Source organism: Rhea americana, unplaced genomic scaffold, assembly GCF_003343005.1.
Source record: "Rhea americana isolate MKP2758 unplaced genomic scaffold, rheAme1 scaffold_140, whole genome shotgun sequence".
In the NCBI taxonomy this organism is placed as follows: Eukaryota; Metazoa; Chordata; class Aves; order Rheiformes; family Rheidae; genus Rhea; species Rhea americana.
The window spans coordinates 1410422-1427583 of record NW_028185484.1 but is presented as its reverse complement, the minus strand read 5'-3'; the positions used below and the strand labels follow the sequence as shown (position 1 = coordinate 1427583).

The window sequence follows — 17162 nt, the reverse complement described above, 5'->3', positions numbered from 1 at the left end:
CAAGAGAAAAGACGTGAGATCAAGAACAAGGAGGCAATAAGGGGGGATGAGTACAAAGATGAAACATTCAGGAAAAAGAAAAGGGAAGTCAGGCACGGACTTTGCTAGTCAACATTACTTGAGAAATAACCAGATCTCTAATCTGGACCTCATCAAAGAGCTAATGACTGAGAAAGGGAGAGAAGGGGAGACAGAAAGAGAGAGAAGAAGGTGAAATTACAGCAGCAGAAAGAAAAAAATAATCAAAGATAAATAAAGTCGACACAAAAAAATGATGTTCATTTTCTCTTGCAGGCACTCCAAAGTGAGCCATAGGAACAGAGACTTTAATTTGCCTCCTTCCCACAGAATCAGACCTGCTGATTCATTCAACTCAGCAAGGCTATGTTGCTCACTAACCTATAGTACCAATTTATATGCTAATCGCCTTCGTCTGTAAATCAAGGCAGTCTCCTCCACTGCCTCCCTCCCTAAATTCACTGGTGCAAAATGCAGTCCATCTCTGTACACAGGGCTGGGAGTTGCCAACTCTGAGACACAAACGGCATCAAATCTGAAATAATTGGATCATTGATGGCACTCGTCTCTGTGGATTAAGTTGCTGTTTCATCTCAGCCTCTCACCTGCTTGGCAGGAGCCTTTCTAAAGGGTTTTATARTTAGTCAAGCCTGGGAAAGGAAAGGAACAAAATAAAAATCCCTCTTTTTCCACTCTATCCTCCCACAGTAGAACAACACTCCTTGCTTGTTTCTACTTCTGCTTTCCGCTTTTGAACCAGCTAGAGAGTGCTTAAATCAGGCAAGTTTGGGAAGGAGGCTGCCCATATCCAGGCAAGAGTTGGGAAGTGGGGATATTGAGATCCCTGTCCATTTAGGATGGATGATGGGAAATGGGTTGCTTGCAATTCCTGGCAGAAAACTACTAAGGGAACAGAGAGAAAAGTACCTGGATCCCCGAAGGAAAGATGCCCTGTAACAGTTTTGGTGAAACAAGAAGTTATGTTTTCTTAACAGAAGTTATGATTCTTCCCCATTTGTTAGTAGGTTGAAATGAGATCTTTTGACCCCTTTTTTCCTCCTTTGAGAAAATCCCATGTCACTACATTGCACTGCTCCAAGTACTCACTGAGGATATGAGTTACTCTAAGCAGAAAGGGACATGAGTCTTGCTCTCCTGATGGACGATTATATATTCTGCAGTAGGGAACACCTGCTTAGTTATTTTGAATAGAAAGTCTGTCTTCTTTGGGGAGGATGGACTGACTGTCTTTCACAGCAGTTAGATTTGCAYAGGTCAATGAAAACAGGGTAGCTGGTCAGCAAAGGTTGGTTGCAACCTGCAATATTCAATACTGGCCCAAAGACTCCAAGACTTCCAGCCAAATCTCTAGCAATCAGTAACAAAAGAGAAGAAAGTTACAGAGCAATCACGCACCTTTACCACTGAAGGAGGCCCCATCTCTTTTGRGGAGCTCTTCCTTCATCATATTTTTGCCTAGAGTATAGTCTTGCTGYCAGTTTTTGTGCTTTGTAGCATCCAAAAGTTTTCTTGGTATGAGTTGCTCATACAACAGAAACCCACTGCGGAGCCTCTGGACTAGACCCACAGACTTTAAGGACAGCCTTTGGGTGAATTCTGACCAGCTTCCTCTTCTGAACAGAAGGACTGCATGAAATCCTGCACTAGTAAAAGTCAAAGTAAGCACTAGATGCTTAATAACCTGAAGAAGGCTGCACGGTGACATTCATATCTCCCTGGCTGCAGGTCCATGCACTTGCCTGGCCAAGACCTGTCTGATCTCTGCAGTGTTTTATTATTAGATGTTATTCATAATGATTTTCTGTGTTGGTGTGCTTGCTATTCTGAGCCTGTGTGWGACCTAGCAAGCTTCAGGCTGGGCTAACTGGCAAGTAGGGTAAGAGATCTGAGTGCCAGTTGCAAGACTGGGATCACTGGCCTCAAGTTCTTATCACTGTGCTGATCTTTGTGGTTGAACGTGTGTGCGTGAGTGCACACGTGTCGGGGTCTATTGGAAATACATGCTCATCCTCATTACTGTCTGCACCTGGTGACAAGGAGCTAGAATAGCCTTGTATCTATCACACTGTGGCAGGAGGAAGCCCCTGGTCCTATTGCACACTGAGTTAGGCTACTTCCAGCATCCTTCGCTTCTGATCTGAATCCTCTTGGACGAACTCTGGCATTGGTATCTCCCCAGCTCTGCCCAGGGTTGGAACTACCACACTCAGCATTAGAAAACACATCCTAATTTCCATTAATCCRTTCCTTCTCTTCCATTCCCTAATTTTTATATCTTTATAATCAGTGATTCTTAGGTCATTAGCGTCCTTTCGGTTAAATATGTACACATATATATTCTCTACTATTTGCTGTTTCCTCTCTTTTTGATGTAGTTATTGACAACGCTCATAAACCTCTTGACACTCTTTAAACAGACTAAATGAGAAGGTTTCTTTAGCCTGACCATGTGGTCTCAGTTTCTTTGAGCTTTTGAGATCCTTAAATCCTTATCTGAACACGACTGATTGTGCTGGTCTCACACATCAAGAAGGTGCTGGGAGCTCATGAGTGTGGGTAGCCCCAAGGATCCCTCTGTGCTTGAAGGTACATGATATTCCAGAGGACTCTCACCAAGTTCTTGCAAAATGTCATCTGCTCTTTATTGCTAATGGGAAGGTCTTTCCTGATACCCACTAGCTTTGCATCAGWTTTTCTCTGCCGAGCCATCCAGGCTGCTGTACAAGCTTGTGCTTAGCTTGACCATGCATGAAATGTTACTTCATCCCTCTCCCTGCACTCAGGAGGTATCTAATCCTGTTTGGATGATATCTCAATCCTACTCTGTATCGACAAYGTCCCTTAAATTTTTGTCTCTAAATCTTTTCTTGGTAATGTCCTAATTTTTTTTTTTGTTTCAAGGTATCAAGCAAACGTATTAGGCAAGAWAAAATCTGCAACTTAGCCTGAGGAACGTGATTATTGACTCCTTCTGCCCTACTTTCATTATAGTCTCTTGTCCCCTCTTCCCTTCCTTATCTGCCATTCATGTGAATTCTCATTTTTCTCTATCAACACCAGAGAGCAATACTCAGAGAGAGCAATACATTTTGCCAGCAAGGAGATAAATGGTTCTGACTGCAGACCTAAGCTCTAGAAAATCAGCTGCTTTATTGTTATTTATTATTTAAGTGAGWGTTCTAGTGAACAACAAGTTAACCCTTCTAGTTATCAGTTCTGAGCTCCTCAGTACAAGAGAGACATGTGTAGGGCTAAGATGATGATCAGAGGGCTGGAGCTTCTCTCCTATGAGGAACGGTGGTGAGAGCTGGGCCTGTTTAGCCTGGYGAAGGGAAGTTTGAGGGGGATCTTATCAGTGTCTACAAATTCCTTAAGGGAGCGTGTCAAGAGGATGGGGGCTGGACTTTTTTCAGTGAAGCCAAGTGACAGGACAAGAGGCAATGGGCACAAACAGGAAGTTCCACCTGAATMCTTCTTGAAGTATCTACTTCCTGAAAAACAGAGCACTGCGAGAGGTTGCCCAGAGAGGTTGTGGAGTCTCCTTCTCTGGAGATATTCAAAACCTGCCTGGATGTGATCCTATCTAACATGCTCTAAGTGACCCTTCTTGAGCAGGGGTTGGACTAGATGATCTCCAGAGGTCCCTTCCAACCTCAGCCATTCTGTGATTCTGTGATTAAGATAATAAATTGCTATGGTGCAAACACCCTTTGGTACACCCTCTGTGAAGTTCAGTCCTTTTTCCAAATCTGTTTGTCTTTGGTGATTCTCAAAAGGGTAAAAAGCCCTACCTGAGGCTGAATGGGGCGGGGAGAGACTCTTTTTAAACGTAGCTTATTTGCTTTGTCCTGGCCTTCACTGAAAGTTCATCAGTGATGCCAAGACTTTTAAACCTCTTCCTTTCATTAACAAATAATTGGTCTCACTCTCAGTGTGACCTTCACCATCTCGGTCAGATCACAGAAGGGATTATTTCTCGCTGCAGTAGAAAGAACAAGGACTAAGCATCAGAAGTTCCTTCTAATCCTTTGATTTCTTTCAAAAAAAGTGAGATGGAGTGCTAAAGTGGGAGGGGTTCATACTTTGTGTGATACCATGATGGGGCCTGTAGGAGCCCACCCAGGAGCCAGATGGTCCACATTTAGCCCGTCTTTCTGTTGCTGATTTTTCCATGCTTATATCACTGCCTCTGCCTATCCTGTATTTAAAACAGGTTGCAAGCCCTTTGAAGATGACATGACCTCTTATTTCCATTTAAATGCAAAAAGCCTCAAAGCGATGGAAGCCTATGTTAGTGAAGGCCTCAAAGCTTGAATTATAATATTAATACTACGTCCAAACATGAGGTAATGCCAGGAAGTTACCAGTTATTTCAGACAACAATTGATCAAAGCCAAGAAACTCCTGATACACATTAAGCAATCCTTTGATTGTCCATTCCTTGAAAACCCTCAGCCCACACAAACCAGGAGATGACAATTTAGCTTTTCAATTGATTATTTCCACTGAAAAGACACTGCCCTACACCTCTCTTGCTTCCTGCAGATTTTGTCTCCTTCTTTCTCTCCTAATTATTTTACTTTCAAATCACTCCCATCATTTGCATACCTTTCTTTGGTGGTTGTTCTTCCTCTGGAGAGGTCACTTGTCAGAGTGCTGCTGCGAAGGACTGTATTTTGAGTTTCCATGGCTTTGAAGATGACATTTTCCATTAGAGAGAAAATGCCTCCTTCCCGCTGTGCACCACACAGAGCACATCTCTGTGCCAGCCACAGCAGCAGGTCGCKTCACAAGGGCTGTGAAACCTGCTGGAGATGCGGGCAAAAGTGGCCAYGCCGAGTGCTAATACTGGTGCCCAATAATTTGAGAAAACTGAAATGGGGAGAGATTAAGTCATTTGTGTAAATTTATGCAGGAATGTCTGTTTCAGAGATAGAAAATGAATCCTTGCTACAAGAGACTCTAGTCTATAGCAGAAGTTACGCTCTTGTTTGCAAAGTCACCCCAAACAGGAACCCCAGATCGTTTTTCACCCAGCTTCTTACCTCTGTGCTCTGAACTCTGCAGTTACCATGATGGTCATCACCTCTGTAGGAAAGCAGGAGCTTTCTAAATTTAGAATTAAATCCCTTTCGAAAAGACGTATCAGGTTCGTTCATGATTCTAGTCACCTGCAGGAGGCAAAAATGAGTCAGTCCCATCGGATCAGGTGAGAAACTCAGTTCTGCTTTGTGYTCCTAAGTGGAGCAAGCAGATGTGGGATTGTCTCACTGCTGAAGCTGGAYAACACGCTGATCTGCTTGGTTGAAAAAAAAAAGCAGTTTCCTCATCTTAAATAGAAGGAAAAAAAAAGTTACAGATGTGCAGTTCTGACAAGTGCTTCTGCAGCTAATTAATAGCTGTGTCCTACTTAATTCACATTCTGTTTCTGGAATCTACCAAGCAGATTTCTCAGTTTAAGCTTAATTAATAAATCTTAGCTGTTGTCTACACTTCTTTTTATAGTCAGTTTGACAGCACATATGTCCCAATGCGTTTCAGTCATATTGTATTGTTAATAGTTGTTTACAAGTGTGTTTGAAGTACTGAGTATTTGCATGATGGTGTATGTACATACGAACAGRCGTGCGTACACATGAATGCACAGAACGAGGGTCAGACTGTTGCCTTGCACCTTGCATGGTCGTTTCACTCCGGGCACGTTACGCCAGTGTCTCTCAGTGCAAGGATATAAACACACATGGAGCGCTCTTGGGCAGAGAAAAGCACAAAGCACCCCAGGCTCCCATCAGAAAAATACCTCTTGCTWCTGACTTTGCTTGGGACACGCTGAGAAAGGAGTTTGAGCTTGCGCTGATTGTGATGAGCACACAGGYAACTGTATTCCTGTAGAAATCTAGGCTGATTAACTGAAGCAATTCTTTGGTGATCTACTGCTTCTTGCATGATGCGTTGGACCTGAAAGCCTTCACTTTTGACCTCCTATAGTGAACAGGTGTTCGATACGTGCCCACCTACTCCTACAAGTGCAGCTACAGGTATTACATGGCAGATAATTTGGCTTTGCCAAACATAGGGTCTAGTAGCTGAGATCAGCACACTTCTTGCGCTTGGTATTTCTTAAATGAAATCTGCAAGGGGAGAAAGCAGAAAAAAAAAGAAAAAAAMCAAGAAAAATAAATCCTACACAAATCTTATATATGTATATATATTTTTTTCCTGTGGGTTGAGATTCTTTCTCCTATTTCCTCCCAAATACAGTATCTTTTTCTGATTCCTTCCTGTTGTTCATACATGGATATTGGCATGACTTGAGAAGAGAGACACGCTTGTCTCAGGGATCAGAAATTGTGCCAGATGTGATGTGTCATGCTGTACTTCCTCTCCCAATTCATAAGTTAAAGGGTCTCTTGGAAACTCAGGCAGAATCAAGAGATGCCACCTTTCGAAGACGCAAACTTTTGCGAAGCACCTAACTGATAGGAAACTGATCTAGGCACTTTGAGCTGGGACAACACTCTGTGGAGACACCACAGTTCTTCTGGGTGTCATGGTGACTATGTGTCCTCTTTCGAAGCTACTTTGCTCATCACTGACTTCTACAAACTAAATTCCTTCTGAGAYGCAGAAGAAGAGATGGCCAAGGCTCAGCCCTTGCCTTCATGTAGGGTGGCTCCACAGAGACACTTTGGGTGAAAGAGGCAGTCTGCTTGGTTGACTTCTCTGAAGATGATCAGCAAAGAGACTGAAGAGTGACTTGAGCTTCACTACCTGATTACCTGGGGTCTCCTCCTTGGCTTATAGCCATAACAACTACTCAACTTGCTAATGAGCTAGCATAATATATGATGTTCGTTACTTAGACACGACATGCATACAATTAGCAACAAGTTCCTGTGTTGGTGCTATGCAGCCTTATACCCTAAAGGAATTCACAGGCATTTAAGGCCAAGAAGGAATGATTTTAACCATCCAACATGAAATTGTGCGTGGACTCAGCTTAAGAATTGTGCTCGTCTTCTGTAYTTTTATCTCCATGTCTTGGTATGAAATCCAGCCTATTGAAGTGCCTTGCCCAAATAAGGGAGCTTTGGAACTTGGACGTACGAAAAGTTCTTTAGAAAACAATGAATGAAAAYAGGTCTGAGGAAATGAGCACCTGGAGAGGTCCTCAGCATGGAGCCCCTGAGGACTCCTTGCTCAGAATGCTGCTGAAAGTAACTTTGAAGGTATTTTCTTGCATGTTTTAAAGTTGAAAGGTAGACTTCCCTGGGGAGATGATGACCTCTTCCTGGGAGGTGCAGGTTAGGAAAAATAAGGAAAAAAATGTTTTTTTCTTCTTTTACTCTTTGTTTAGCTCTTGTCACAATAAGAGCTCATGGACAAATATTCAGCTCTGGATTATAGGGCCCAGATTCATCCTACCTCATTTTGTAATGTTCAGCCAACAGTCTAGTGAGCCCAAGCACTTTCTCTACTCAGATAAAAAATCACTGGTAGAGGTTATCCTCCTCCCTGGTACCAGCAGCTTCCTGGAAAGATTTCTCTCCTCAGATGGCCCCTTTGCTATGCAGGCAGCCCAGGGCAAAAACTTTGGATTTTCTTCTCTTTTCAGATTCCTTTCTGATTTCCAACAAAGCCATGGTCCTCTTCAGCCAGTAAAACCCATGCAGCCACAGCTCTGCTAGCCCATTCCCAGTCACAGCTCTCCTCAAAGGCATCTGTCATCAGCTGTCCCTAGCACACAGCATAACTGTGCTTTCCCATTTCCTTYGAGGAAAATTCCCCTGAAGAGCCTGCAGTGTAGGTGCAGGTGCTCTCAGTTTGCTCCATGATTATAACTTGGCATAGTTACCAGGGAGGATCACAGGATCATAGGACAATTYGGTGAGACCTCATGAGGTGCCTTTCAACCTGCATTGTCACACAGTCACAGAATGGTTGAGATTGGAATGGACCTCTGGAGATCATCTCAYCCACTCTTCTGCTCAAGCAGAGTCATCTTGGGAACATTACTTTAGAAAAACATCAAACACTTTCAAAGTAGCTTATGCCATGGTCCTACCTTGCAGACATACCATATTATAATCACAGTACAAACTGAAAACACCTGTACATACACTGGCCTCCTGAGGTCTCTAGTCCCCTCCTGCTCAGAGCAGGAGCAGCTCTGAGATCATTTTGGGCAGTACTGTCATTTACGATCTCATGAGCTCAGCTGCTCCCTCTCTCCAGTCTCACTTGCTGAGGACCAGCAGGACCTCTTGACTCCATCCCCAATGATGGGAGGCCTGGTCCCTCCTGCCCTCCCTGCTGCTTGCYTCATGGTGTGCCCAGTGGTGGGCATCTCCCTCCAGCCTGCTAACACTGTATGATTACAGTCTAGGAGACTTGGGTGTGACAGCATCCTGGTAGGAAGGTTGGAGAATCACAGAATGGTTGGTTGAGGTTGGAAGGGACCTCTGAATATCATTTAGTCCACCCCCYCCTTCTCAGCAGGGTCACCTACAACAGATTGCCAAGGACAAGATGGCTTTTGAATATCTCCAAGGATGGAGATTGCACAACCTCTCCGGGCAAACTGTTCCAGGGCTCCATCACCCTCATAGTAATGTTTTCCTCATGTTCAGACAACTTCCTGTGCTTTAGTTTGTGCCCATTGCCTCCTGACTTGTCACTGGGCACCACCGAGAAAAGTCTGGCCCCATCCTCTTACATTCTGCCTTCAGATATAAAGTCCCCTCAAGAAGCCCTGGGACCTGCTGTCCTGAGCTGCTGACGGAGCAAAGATGGTGATCTGATCRGTGCAAGGATCATGGCTTGAGGCTGAGGAAATTGGACTATGAGCCTCTGCACAGCCCTAAGCCTCTGCAAGACTTTCAGATTCTTTAGGGTAGAGCACAGTGGGCCACCAGGTCTCTAACTTGCTGACGGTCACTTCTGCAGTGAGGACAAGTTCCTCTGCCTGGAGGATTACTGAAGGATGGGTGGGAGGTTTCAATCTAGCAGTAACGTGCTTCTCTGCTGGGCTGCAGGGAGGGTTTTAGCCCGTCCAGCCTGTCAAAACCTCCCCGCTTTTGCTGAGTGCACCAACTGCTGGCATGGGTCAAGCCAGCGACGACGGGCTGCTGTCTGCCTTTACCTGCAGGAGTCGCAGTGAGGACACRGCACGGGGAATTGCTCTGAGATCCAACTCGTAGCCAGGCCAAGAAAATTCATTACACGTGGCGACCTGCTGGGCCGTGATGGGTTTGAATCACGGCCCCAGAGAAGATCGGTGCTGGATCCTGATTGCCCTAAGCCTTCTTCTGTCCTGCCTATGAGCCTAAAAGCTGTTGATCAGGTGATGGAACGGCGATGGGGAAATAAGGACACACTTTCCTGCTGGAGGATTTCAGCTATTCAAGGATAAGCTTTTAGGAAGTAAATAATGCCTAGCTCAACTCATTTTATTTATTTTTATTTTTTTTCTGGCAAGTGATGGTCTTAACCCTCTTGTGGACAGAGCCGTGCTCTTCTTGGTCACTCTGGGCCCTCCCCAGGACCCTCCTCTGCAACACAGCGGCTGCCCCGACCGCGGGGAGAGGGGCGCTTTTAAAAAGCAGACGGGACTAGCGTTTACACCTCTTTTATTAGAAATAAGACACATTCATTTGTGCTCTGAAAACTGTACAGGAAAAAAAAAAACTGACGGACACAAGAGAGAAAAAGGGACGGGGGAGGCGTGGAGTGGGGCAGGGCAGGGCGAGGGAAAACAGAATTAACCAGAGGAGCTGAGCAGAAAAAAGTAGAATATCAACAGTTATTAAACAAACATTTTTTATCTCTGTAATTACATAATACCGTTAATGTCCTGCAAGTTGGCTGGAATGAATGGGTGAACGGGAAAGGTCTGAAAGAAGAGGGCAGGCTTGGTTGGGCAGGGAAGGAGGGGGAAGGAAAAAAAAAAGAAAACACAGTAGAAAGATATCTGTATGCTAAAATTCATTATGTGTAATTATAATAATTACAATATCATACAACCCGGCATCTGAGGGAGGCCTTTGTGCTTTCCTGTTTCATAGAATAATCTAAAATTGGACAATAATATCACAGTTTTTATAAGTAATCATTTTCCTTATTTTTTTTTAACTATTTGGATTTTTTWAAAAGTTTTTCTTTCGATCTTTCATACTATACAGTTGATGGCACGGCAAACGCCATTATCATTAAAGGTAAGCAGCCCAGGTAGCCCAAAGGAAAGTTGAAGAAGAGATGTTTGCTCACCAAGCAACATCTTTCTGTGGGGGAAGCACATTTGGGGAGAGTGATTGTTTTGCCTCTTTATATCCATTATGAACTTTCTCCTAAAAATGTTATAAAAAAGAAACTCACACGTACCTTTATAACTCAGACCCTGATCAAGAACTACTGTTGCTTGGCACAATCAGGCCATGCACAATTAAAAGTTTGCCACTGCACATTTCCAAAGTTGGGAGAATTCTTCCAAATGTGAGACAGACATTATTGGGAATGACAAAAAAATATATATATATCTATATATATTTATTATGTGTAGCATGTCAGTGATACATTTTTTAATGATAAAAATATTGCACAATGATTTTTGTGGRGTGAAATGTAGATAACCATTAATTTTTGGAAATAGCCTCGAGAAATGTCTAGTGATTTCTTTATTTAATAGTAAAATAAAAAGACAATTTGTAAGAGGGATGTCCCACTTTCCTGACCAGCTCAACCTGTTTCCTTTCCTTCTGCTAGGACTACGGCTGTGGGCAGCGGGGAGGGAGGGCAGGAACCAGGGAGGGGAAAATGACTGCAGCCCAGATTGAAAAAAAGAAAGCAAAATACTGCAAGCAACAGGCAAAGGGGCCGGGTGTTCCCACCATCCCATACTTCCACGGAGCAACTTGCATCCCACCTTCAGCAGGTGGCATCCTCACCCCATGCCTGCACCATCCTACAGCACGGGAAGGCATTCGAAACAAGAAGAGCCAAAGAAAAGAAAGGTCTCGGGTTTCAAGTTCTCTTTTTATTGAAGAAAAGAAAAGAAGGAAAAAAATAGATTATTTTTGTTTGTTTTGTTTCCAAGTGGACGTTATTCATGTTGTCAGTTTGTCTCAATGTCCTAAGGCAATATTCTCTGTATACCAAATATCTCCAGGTACATAAGCGAATGTGTCTTTCCCTCTTTCTCTCTGGCTTCCAGGGAGGGGCAGTTTGGAATAAGTTCGAGTCCGAAAGCAAGGGAAAAATAACAGAAAAAAAAGGATGTGGCCAAATGGACCTTTGCCAAGGCCCGTGCTGAGTTTATCTATTTAACAGTCAGTGAAATGACCTACATTCTTGTTGTTGGTCTGTTTTTTCTGTGATGCCTTCGACCCTCTCCCCAGAGACGGGGCGAGCAGATGTTAGAGGCGTCCCGTCCTCCTGAGTGCACCTCAGAGCGTGCAGGACACCYGCTGCGGAGCGATGATGGGGAGAAGCCCCACCTTACCTCTTGGATGGGCCACGGGTGTCACATCTGTCACCGCCGTGTCCCCGGGATGCCCCATGAGTTGTCCCGCACAGTAAGGATGGGACAAGTTGCTGGGATGTCCCATGTTGAGCGGTGCGGAGGATGCTTCTCAGCTGCAGTGCCCAGCGGCTCGATCCATCCCCGTTCCCATCTTCTCGGCTGCAGCAGGGGATGAAGATCGGCTTGCACTCTTGAGCCCATGCTGTGCAAGGGACGCTCTGGACCAGGCAAGGATGCATTTCACCCAGGACCTATGGCTGGAGAGCGTCCCAGTGAAGCTCCTGCTGGGTTCTCCTCCATCTTCTCCTTGGAGCCAAAACCTATCTTCGTGGCCCTTCTGCCACGTGGTCACACCGGCCGCTGCTCCACACCTCCCCGCTGCAGAGCAGGGCTCCTCATGCCAGCGCCCTCCATCGCGGGCCACCACAGCCTCTCCACGGGGCGACTCCCGGCAGCCCTCCCCGCCCTCTGCCTCCTCCTCGCTCTTTTCCAGGCTCACTCCCTCTCCAGTCCTACCTGGGAAAGATCGTGTTGGTCTGAACCTACAGCTACTATATTCTATAAAGTAATATTCCCCCTCTCTGCTGAGAACAATACAAAAGTTACTGCGTTTTACCAAAGGTTTCAAAAGAAACCAAACACTTCTCTCACTCGGTTTCGATTTAATTTAATCATTTTTTTTTTAATTTGTGTTTGTTTGTTTGCTTGTTTGCTTGTTTTCCGGAAAAAAAAGTCCCTTTCTCTCTTTTCCGCTCAGACCTCCGTTTGAAGGTCAATAATGTCTTGTCCCACCAGAGGGATGGTGGCCCCTGTTTTCTCCCACTCTACAGTTTTTAGTTCTAAGGGAGACTGTGCCACAGGTTCCATGTCCTTTTTAACCCATGACGGTGGAGACTGGACTTTCCTGATTCCTTCCCAGGGTCTCTTGTTTGGTGTCTGCTGTTTCTCTTGCTGCAGGAGGAAGAAGGGATAAAAAGGGAGAAAGAGAGAAAAAAGATAGAAAGAGGTTAGTGCCTGTGCAACAAATACCATTATTTCCCACCTTTCAGGCTTCTTTACTTTTATATTAAAGGCAGATTCTTCCCATGAAACTCCTGGTGCAAGGAAACCAAGGGTTTCCGTGAAAATTGAATTTGGTGTGTAAATTGCCTATTTTCAAGAAGAAAATATTTTTTTTCTTTGCTGCCTCTAATACCCAATGCCTAGATATTTCAGCTTTCAGATGATGTTTTTTGCTACTTGCATTTCCACTGAAAAATTAAAAACAACTACTAGAATTTAATTGGGTTTTTTTTTCCCCATTTCTACAGAAAAGTCCCACAAGGAAATCTAGATTGTGAGGAGATCTTTTTAAAGGTAAATTGACTATATCGTTGCAAATATATTCATTGTGTATCACAGCTATTTATAGGCTATGAAATTACAGCAAAAGACACTAATTTGCTGGTAAACTCATCCTAATTGAAGAGCTGGATCATCAACTCTGAAACTGAAAGAACTTCCATCAACTCCAAATCAAGCCTTTGAGGCTCTATCGACTGCTGTTAGCCTAGATTCCCGCCGGTGCAGCACCATGGAAATCAAGTCAAAAAACACCTTTCAATGTTTCTGCCCGTATGCACCGAAATAAGACACAGGGGAGAGCTGGGACCTTGTAAAACGGGTGTATTCTTAAGTGCATAGGCAAAGGGGATCCCATGCAAAGATTTTAAATGAGTTGTTCCACTAAGCTGCTTCTCGCCACCAAGTGTGATGCTTTTCACAGTTAATTATCCCCACAAAACACTCAAACTCTGAGTGAGAAAAGGCTCCCTGCACATGACAGCAGCACAAAGTTCTCCTGAACCACCCGCCAAGGGAAAAGTGAATGCTGGCAGAGAGGGGAGGTAGGGATGGTGGTGGGTTGCACTGAGGAAGACGAGGAGAGACGACATCTCAGGAGAAAGTGAGGAGACACACATGCAGGTCACATGCAGGTCATGTGCAGTCCAGGTTGCTCCACAACTTTGTGCTAGTGACCAAGGGGAGATGGAGCGGCCCATCGGACTGCAGTGCCATGATTGTGTTTTTACTGCAGGATGCTGCAGTAGATGGCTGAAGCTGTCTAAGAAGTCTAGATAGCCACATGCTAATCCTCCTGCCTTGTGTTATATTCCTTTCCCTTCCTAACAAATAGACTAAGTCTGTGAATTATCCTACCTCCACCCTGCCATGCTGTTTGGAAAGGCATTATTCCTACTGGAATAGCTTTTGGCACACCACCAAAACCACAACTTTTGATTTTCCAGAACTTTCACGCTTTACAYGTACATCAGCTGTGTTTGAAGRCGCCCCTGCCCTCCCYCATCTGGCRTTTGCTCACAGGGAGAACACTCTGGGTGAAGCAGCTGGGTRGCCAGATAGAAGTTAATGCAGGAAMCAGGTAAGCCTGGTCCTTTCTCCAACAGGAATTGTAAACATTCCAAACTTATTTTCATTTTAATTCAAAATGAGAAAAAAAAAACTTCTAAAAAATGCCTATGAAAGAGAATTGCTTAAAAATCAAGTTTTGAAAAAGTATTGTTCAGAAAACTTGGGTACTGGGGAACTTGGGTTCCTGGGTACTGGAATTCTGCAGCTGCAGTATTCATTAAACTCCACAACATGGAGCTTTTCTTGTGCTGTTGATATTATTCTTACGTTACTCCATGATGTTGTGCAATGCTAATTACTATTAATAGKACAGAAAAGGCAACAGAATTGTTGACTGATTCCATTACCTATTTTAGATATTATTAAAGTACCACTGTTACTAAGAACTGAAACCTTTTCATTCTCTGTACGTGTTTTAAAGGACAAGCTTGAGGCTTCCTAAAGTGAAACGTCACCTATGGCATTTTCACAGGCATCTGTCTGTTGTGAAACGATGTAACAAGAATGCACACATAAAGACAAAAGCACAAGCAGAGCAAAATTTGAAATGGAATGAAAAGTCATCCAAAAGGAAAAGAATAAAACGCTCTGTCAGAACAGCCACTTTCAATGACAAATATTTTGTTTTCTCCCACAATTGCTGTAGTATCACAAGCCACATTTTTCAAAGCCAGTAATGTCCATGGCTGTATTATTTAACAGAAGGATGAACAAATGATCATGAGTGAAATTCATTCATAAATAATTCCATCTCTTCTCTCAAATGAAAGTCCTTCTTTGATAACATTATTTACAGCCACTTTCAGCATCAGGTTATTCTATTTCCAGCCAAACTCTCTTTTAATAATCCCTTGATACCACCGCAGCCCTGACCTTCAGTCTCTTCTTTAAAATGTGAAGATGCACCCAGTTGGGATCAYGTACATGAATGCGATTAGCAAACCTCATCATCATTGCTACAAAGGGCTTCTTTTGAGCTACTGATAGATAGCAGATGTAATTCCATGTAGAGAAGGGAAATTGGGGGGAAAAAGAAACAAGTTCATATCCACAACAGCCTCTAATCAGACCTGTCACTGAGGAACAAGACCTAAGGGTTGTGATAATTATTCAGCAGTGATAYATAAAACGGACATCAAACTTTAGAAATTGTTAAGAAGGGAAGATAGAATAAAACAGAAGACGTTATTGTGCCAATGTATAACCCCACTCCGTGCTCGTATCTTGCATATTATGTGCAGCCCCACCCTTGGTCTTCCTCCCTCAGAAAAGGATATAGTGGAAATCATAGAATCACAGAATCAGTAAGGTTGCAAGGGTTGGAAGGGACCTCTGGAGATCATCTAGTCATACCCGCCTGCTCAGCAGGGTCACCTGGAGCATGGTAGACAGGGTTGCATCAAGGCAGGCCTTGAAGATCTCCASAGAAGGAGACTCCACAACCTCTCTGGGCAACCTGKKCCAGTGCTCTGTCACTCTCACAGTGGAGAAATTCCCCCTCACGCTSAGGCAGAACTTCCTGTGCTTCAATTTCTGCTCATTGACTCTTGTCCTGTCACATGGGACAACTGAAAAGAGTTTGTCCCTGTCCCCTTGACACCCTCCCTTCAGGTACTTGTACACATTGATACGATCCCCCCCTCAGGCTTCTCTTCCCCAGGCTGAAGAGGCCCAGCTCTCGCAGCCGTTCCTCGTAGGGCAGGTGCTCCAGCCCTCTGATCATCTTTGTAGCCCTACACTGGACTCTCTCCATAGCTCCATGTCTCTCTTGTGCTGGGAGGCCCAGAACTGGACACAGTACTCGAGACGAAATGGTAARGACAAAAGTGGCAAGTATACTGTCAGGAACAAATTATGTCAGATATTCTGTATGTGGAATGATTATATCCACTAAGACTTTTCAGCCTTGAAAAGAGACCATGAATAGATTTGATAGAGGTCTATAAAACCCAGAGTGGCCTGTTGATGGTAGGAACTAACTACTGATGATAGSGATTATCTCTTCTGACACAAGAACTACAGGGCATGACCGGACACAAGCAGTGCCAGCCCAGAATGATCCCAAGGGATCGGTCCTGCATACAGTGCCCAGCTGAATTGTGCAACACCTCTCCACAGCACTCCATTGATGCTTAAAGTTTCTAGAAGTACAAAAAAATATCTAGAGAAGCTCACAAAAGTCCATTCAATACTACAAAGGAAAATGATAYAATTTTGTTAAGAGTATCTCTGAGGACAAATCACTGATTAGGCAAAATCTTTTTTGAGGATATATCACTATATRCTTGTCCTGTTCTTTTATTTTTCCTAGCCACTTTAGTTTCCACAAGRGAGAAGCTATCAATTCCACCTGCACATAAGGAAAAGCTTATTTACAGTGAGGTTAAGAGAGCACTGGAACAGGTTGCCTACAGATGTGTGCAGTCTTCTTAGAAACATTCAAATGTCATCTGCGTAGGATCCTGGACAACATGTTTTAGGTGACCTTGCTGAGCAGGGGGGTTGGASTAGATGATCTCCAGAGGWCCTTTCCAACCTCAACCATTTTGTGATTCTGTGAGATGGGTTTAGTCACTTTGAAGATGTGCTATGGTAGAAGATGGAGTCTCAGGCGCTCAGTACATGAAGAGGGGAGGCTTGCTTCTAGTTAGTTAACACAAAACAATTAAACTTTTCTAGTGATCTTGTGAGTGGAGAYACTATCCTGGAGGTAAAAGGCATCAGCTATGTCATAACACATGCTGGCAGCTCACAGAGCTGTGCACACACAACTGCATACTACATGCTAGYGCAGGACTCAGCACCCTACCAGATCTCTGTGGAGGACTGAGTAGGTTAAATGTAATCACTCGAGCTGAGTTCTGGCAAGGACGCTGGGAGATAAAAGAAAATCTTTTCTTGTTGGCAAGGGGCACCCTGAGAATCAGTGGCTGATTCCAGGAAACAGTGCCCTTTTTCTTTCTCTCCATATGGAAAAGGTTTGGATTGGGTCTCGGCCACTTGAACAGCATATAGAAAATGGCCACCAGGCTCATGCTTCAGCTCTGGCACTGTCTTCCAGCCTTACTGTGGGGTCTCAGCAGTCCTTGTGGGCAGGAGAAAAAGCCTAGCTATGCACAGAAAAGAAGAAAAACCTGAAGAGAGGGTTGTGTAATCCAACTGTAAAAGGCACTGGTGCTGGCACAGGGCCTGG

The 17162-nt window shown here is 44.2% G+C and overlaps 1 protein-coding gene across 2 annotated transcripts in view; it reads right to left on the bottom strand.

The window, feature by feature from the left end:
* Positions 1–11051: 11051 nt before the first annotated feature.
* ADGRB1 (adhesion G protein-coupled receptor B1) overlaps positions 11052–17162 on the bottom strand; it is a 201995-nt gene continuing 195884 nt past the window's right edge. For both annotated transcript variants that reach the window (XM_085298728.1, XM_085298729.1), the window contains exon 31: positions 11052–12508. In XM_085298728.1, coding sequence (XP_085154854.1) covers positions 12311–12508 — 198 coding nt within the window. In that variant the 3' untranslated portion in view covers positions 11052–12310. The remainder of the gene's footprint in view (positions 12509–17162) is intronic.